The 6,014-nt window shown below is 56.2% G+C and overlaps 1 protein-coding gene across 1 annotated transcript; it reads right to left on the minus strand.

Annotated features, from left to right (window-relative positions):
* Positions 1 to 1,443: 1,443 nt before the first annotated feature.
* On the minus strand, positions 1,444 to 4,589 carry H2AZ1 (H2A.Z variant histone 1). Its single transcript, XM_075031789.1, has 5 exons — positions 3,666 to 4,589; positions 3,101 to 3,178; positions 2,584 to 2,697; positions 1,990 to 2,119; positions 1,444 to 1,837 (listed from the first exon to the last, which is right to left on the minus strand). Exons 1-5 carry the CDS (start codon positions 3,666 to 3,668, stop codon positions 1,776 to 1,778), a joined length of 387 nt encoding a protein of 128 aa, XP_074887890.1. The 5' UTR covers positions 3,669 to 4,589; the 3' UTR covers positions 1,444 to 1,775.
* Positions 4,590 to 6,014: the final 1,425 nt, after the last annotated feature.

Genomic DNA, 6,014 nt, shown 5'->3' on the forward strand with positions numbered 1-6,014 from the left:
GGGGCGCCCCCGCGCATGCGCCGCCGCCGGGGCCAACGAGCGCCCCGCCCCCCCCTTCCTTCCCTCCCTCCAAGCCCCGGGGCTCCGGCAGCTGCCCCGGCAAGGGGCCGCGCCGCAGCCGGCGCCGGGGTCGTCCCCGTCCCGGTCGGGAGCGCCGCCGCTCGCCCGCAGGCCCCTGGGGCCCTGCCGCCGCCTGGCAGCAGCCCGAGGGAGCCGGCTGCGATGGAAAAGTACCGGGCGGGCGGCTGCGTGCTACCGCTGCACTGCGGCCCGGGGAGCGCCGCGGCCCTTGCGGAGACCGTACAGAAGCGAGAGGAGCCCGCGCGTTGTCATTCGCTACGGTGCATTAACTATGCGCTAAGGCACTTGTCGGCACCTTGTAACTGCTCACCGGCATTAGCGATCAGACCCTGCCCAGGACCGCCTTCCTGGGGAGAAGGCACCCGCGCCAGCTCCAGAGGACAAGCGCAGTTAATACCGGTCTAACCAACCTCTACAATCTAGGTCAACACCTTCCAGCTACAGCACTGCAGCAGAGATTTTACCCGAAAGGTGTTACAGAAACGCAATAGCCTGTTCACTGCAGAAGGATCTTTATTTGAAGTCTTTCCCTGCTGGAGCAGCAGTTCTGGAAGGCACGGAGCTCACTGCCCCCAGCCCCAGGAACCGGTCTTGAACTCGGAAAGCTGGAGCACAGCTGAGGGAGAGGTGATCAGAACCCCTTTTCCTCTGCTGCTGCTAAGGGTGCTACTGTTACAGCCATAACTTTAACTCGTCATCCTTAAACTCTTAATTACATAGTTTGGACACTCATCACCACCCTCAGACTAACAGAAAGCAAGCGTTTTCCAGTTCAGATCCCTGCAACCAAGAAGAGGTAAAGCCCGCGCGTGAAGAAGCGACACAAGACAGAGCTATTTGACTGCTGCCTTGGAAGCAGGTTTTAGACTCTTCCCCAAAGCTCACACACCAAGCCCCAGCAGAGGCTGCTGCAGTACAGCCCCTGCCTTACAGACATCCCTCCCTGGTCTCTTATAAGATGACAGAGTGAGAGGGGTCAGGCTCTTCCATAAAGAAAAATCAACTGAAGTTGTGGATTTCCAGCATCCACCCAGCTTACCTTCTTCCTCCTCCATGACAGACCCCTTTACCCTGCAAAGACTGACATCAAGTAACTGGCCCCAAGCAGCAGCAGCAGCCGCCTTACACCCGCCCTGCCAAAGGCAACTGCCACCCCACACTGTTGGCTCCCTTTGCAAGAATGTAACTTTGTGGGATAAAACCCCCAGGCCTCTCACCCAAGTGCAGTGTTCTAGGACCTTGTTTCCAGACACCCCAAGGACAGCTGACAGGATTGTCAGAGTTGCATGTTCTTGGAATGATTCGTTGGGAGCTGCATAGTCGAGACCAAGTATTTTTCAGTTAGTGGACAAGAGACAATCAGTCTTGATATAACATTTATTGAATATTTCCACTCTAGTGGATGAAAAGTCTGTACAAAACCAAACATTTCCTTTACTTAAACCAATCTAAAAACAGTCAGCTCAATCAAAACCCACTACAAATACAATAGCTTCTTTGAAGCCATGGTAACACTTAAATACGGTTAAGACTTCAATGCAGAAATTTGGTTTGTTAGAAAGCTCAAGGGAGCTTTAGCTTCTCAAAGTTACAAAAAGGCAAAATCGTGTTTCACAGATACAGTCCACTGGAATCACCAACACTGGACAATTAAGTACTTAGAGTCCTGAGATAACAAGGAATCCTGGTATCCTTTAGACAGTTTTCTGTTGTCCTTTCTTTCCAATGAGAGACTTGTGGATATGCGGTATTACACCTAAGAAAGAGCAACAATTAAGACCATGTTATTTCTCTTCAACAGTTCTCCTAAACTTTGCACTTCAAATAAAACAGCATTAAGCAACCTCTAGTCTATTCAAGTTCCTGCCACCCAGCTCATCACAAACAGTCAGCGAGCAATTTACATACCACCACCAGCAATTGTTGCCTTAATGAGAGAATCCAATTCTTCATCTCCTCTAATTGCAAGCTGCAAGTGACGGGGAGTGATACGTTTCACCTTCAAGTCTTTGGATGCATTTCCAGCCAGCTCAAGAACCTGAGGACAAGACAGCTTTTAAACCAAGTTACACAAATCAAGTGAAACCAACTGCATGGCCTTGGCTATTTTATTCTCTATGCCAAATACGCTATTAGTGACACCAAGACGGCAAACGGTGCCTCTTTTGAAAGGGTTCCTTCGTTTGGAGCTCTACATTTAGTTTTCCCCAAGAACAGAGTAAGTGTTTTAGAGCAGATAGGACACACTGTAATAGCACATTTCATAAAATACTTCACACTTCCATCTGTCCTCTAAGTCACAGCGCTCTGATCTGCACAAAATGCGGAGCAAAATGTCCCATGTGCGTTTCATGGTCTCCTGATGAGGCATGCACTTAAAAGTGGCTCCAAGCAAGCAAAGAGTTCACAGCCCAGTCCAAATGGGCAAAATACAGCAGGCTCTGGTAATTGCACCCTTTTGGAGTTGACCAACTTGCTTGCACCCCATTGCAGGAGAATTACCTCAGCTGTCAAGTACTCCAGGATTGCTGCGCTATACACAGCAGCTGTGGCTCCTACACGCCCATGGCTGGTAGTCCTAGACTTCAGGTGCCTGTGGATGCGGCCAACAGGGAACTAGAAAACAACAGAAGCATGACTAGGCTGTGACGACAGACAGAAAAAGAAAGCCACTACTCTAAACCACATGGTGGGCAACAGAATCCCGGTGGCAGAAGTACAGACTATATTTCAACACTTCAGAATCCAGCTAAGGACACTATATGCCAAGTTCACATCAGCAACTTCCCAATTCTAACCGCAAGCAGTAGCGACAGCCACAAGGAAATTCTCTTCCCTCCCACACAGACATGCAAAAGGTCTAAAAATAGTCACACCAGACATTTACAAGACTCCAGTATCAAACAGATCCTTAACACCATTCTGTACGACAGACCGTGCTGGTTTCACAAGGCACAACCAACCAAGAGATGGAAGGCCAACCTGCCTTTCGTTCACCCATGCCCCAGTCTCTGCTCACCTGCAATCCAGCCCGTTGAGAACGGGACACTGCTTTGGTCTTGGTCTTTCCGGAGTCCTTCCCAGCTTTACCACCAGCCTACCGAAGAGATGCGTGAGAGCTGCCGCGCCCGCCGTCCCCCCTCAGAGACACCGTACCTGCCAGGGACGGCGGACAAGGGCCCACGGCGGACAAGGGCCCGCGCCGGCAGCGCCGCGCATGCGCTCCCCTCCTCCTCCTCCCCCACCCCTCCCTCCCTCCCGCAGGGCGGCACGCGCGACCGCAAGGCGCGTGCGCGCTGCCCGCTACACCTAGCGGCACAGGCCGCTCCAGGGGCGCATGCGCGGCCGCCACGCCCTCCCCCCGGCCGCACTAGTGCGCGTGCGAACAACCCCCCCCCCCCCCCCAGCCGCCACCGCCTACCGGCAGGTAACGCGCCTACCGGCGCGCGCCGCCCGCGCTCCCCTCCCCCGCGCGCGCCCCCACCTCACGCCAACAGCCGCATCAGCTCGATCCCCTGCCAGCCCCCGGCAGCGCGGCCGGCCGGCCGGCCGCCCCCACCCCAGCGGCCCCCGCGGCTCCTCACCATGGCGAACCGGACCGCAGCGCCGCACAGGGGCAGACAGAGGAGGAGAACGTCCCGCACGCACGGAGCCCGGGCGACAACACCGACCCGTCCCGACCCGCCGCGATTCAAACTGCGTCCGCTCCCGCCTTCCCCCGGCGCTTTATAACGGCCGAACGTGCCTGCATCCGGGAACCCCAGCCTCGCCCCTAGCCAATGGCTGCGGGCGGGGGCGGGCCGCTCTGCCCCAGCGACAACCAATGGCGGGGCGGGGAGGTGCCAGCCTCGCGATGCGGAGTGCGGGAGAGGTCCCGCCCCCCTTTAAAAGGACAGCGCTCGGCGGGGGAGGCGGGGCGCTGACGGCCCGGGAGAGCGGCGAGGGAGGGAGGCGGAGTCCCGGGCGGCGGCGGCCCCCAGGGCGGGAGGCTCCGCCTGCCCCGGCTGTGGCGGCCGCGGCCTGCCGCCGAGCCGACGCCAGGGCTCCGCCTGGCGTCCCCCGGTCGAACTGCCAGGCCCGGATCCCCCCCACCCCCCTTCCGCCCTTGTTTCACGGGAAGGGAGGCGCAGTCCCCGCTCGTCCCGGCCCGGGGACGCGCTCCCGCGGTGCCGGTGGTGCCTGGGGTGGCGCGGAGCGTCTCCCGCGGAGGAGCGGGCCGCCCGCCAGGCGGGGCCGGCCGGCCGCGATCAGGGCGGGCTTTCGGGCGTGCCGGCTGCTGCCGGGCGGGGGAGTCGCTTCACGAGTCTCACCCTCTGAGAGCTAAAGTCTGACTGAAAATAAATAAAATAAAATAAAATAAAATAAAATAAAATAAAATAAAAAAACTAAGCGTACCTGGAGCGCGCTGGGAGCCGGAGCAGCCGCCCGAGGGGCAGCCGCCCGCTCGTCGCCGCAGGCCGCGGTGCCGGCCCTCCCTCAGCCCCACGCCCCTGCGCGCCCGCGGCCGCCCGGCCCCCACTCGCCTCCCCTAACCCGAGGCGTGAGGGACGGGCCCCGCCGGCCTCCCCGCGCCCGCCCAGGGCCTTCCGGAGGGGGAGAGACCCGGCTGCCGCTTCGGGGAAAGACGGCGACGGCCGCCGCTGCTGCCCAGGCAGGGGAGGGGGTGTCGGGGCGCGGTGGGGTCGCCGGCGGCAGAGGTGGGTGCCTGAAGTCACGGAGGGCCCCGACTCGTTTATTAGGGGTTATTTATTGCCAGGTCCCGTGCCTGTACCGAGCCTAGCTCTGCCTCGCCTTTTACTCGAGTTGCTTCGGGTCTGCCGGTTGAAGGCTTCCCCAATAAAGTTAATTGACGTGGCGTACAAGGCACCTGAGAAGCAGCCTGAAGGAGATTACGTCCCGGGCTTGGGATGAGGAGCTCCTACACTGCATTAGCGGAGACACGAGGCCGCCCAGTGCCTTGAATGAGGACGAAGTCGCGTCTGCTCTTCATGATGCTGGGGGCAGGGAGGTGCCAGCACGGCCAACAACTCCGCACACGTGCACTGGTTTTTATTTTTACCTCCATCTTATGCAAGGGCAACCCTGCCTCAGACCCATTTGTCTCACTGGATGTTTCACAAACTATGGTTAAAAACTGTTCATTGTTAATTTGGTTCCAAATATAACATTTAATTAATGCAGTGCAGATCTTCTCAGCTTGGGTACTTCAAATCCCTGCCTGTATTTCCCTGAAATGAAGCCTTAGCCCTGTTGGGTTTTGGTTTCCTTTTTTTTTTTTTTTTTTTTTTCAGGTGCCATTTTCAGTACAGCATCATTACTTCTACTTCAGGAAAAAAGCAGCCTAGCCATTTAACCTCAGAGCTCAGCTGGGGGTGTTCTCAGTTAAACCACCTCCTTCAACTCCAAAAAAGTAACAATTCATTGTGCTCTTCCAGAACGCCATAAATCTCTGTTATCTGAGAGATACCCCATCCATCTGTGAGTATGCAATGCACCCAGGGAGAAACCCTGGCCCTTCAACGGCTGAATAGCTCTTTACAGGGAAGACTATATCTGTCATGTGCTTTACCAATCTAATCACAAAACCGCCACATTAGATGTTCATGTATTTCCTCTACCTTGATATTGAAAGGGTCCCAAGCACGATGAGTACTCTTACAGACAGATGTTTAATGGGAGATATTGCTGAGGGCATAAATCTGTCATGAGGATTCACTCCTTGCCATAACTTTTTCACGTTTTTCAGGTCTACAACAAGCGAAATACTCAGAACTCTAGGGAGGCTATGTGCTGATCCCTAGAGCTCCACTTTAAGGTCTTTCCAGCTGTTCAATGAAGTAGTAAATATTTAAAACTTTGTGGCTCTTCTGCTCCTTCGGCTGACCCCAAATACTTGGTCCCCTGATTACAAAGGACCCTTTGCTCGAGCCTCC

The sequence above is a fragment of the Buteo buteo genome, chromosome 1 (genome assembly GCF_964188355.1).
Source record: "Buteo buteo chromosome 1, bButBut1.hap1.1, whole genome shotgun sequence".
NCBI lineage: Eukaryota > Metazoa > Chordata > Aves > Accipitriformes > Accipitridae > Buteo > Buteo buteo.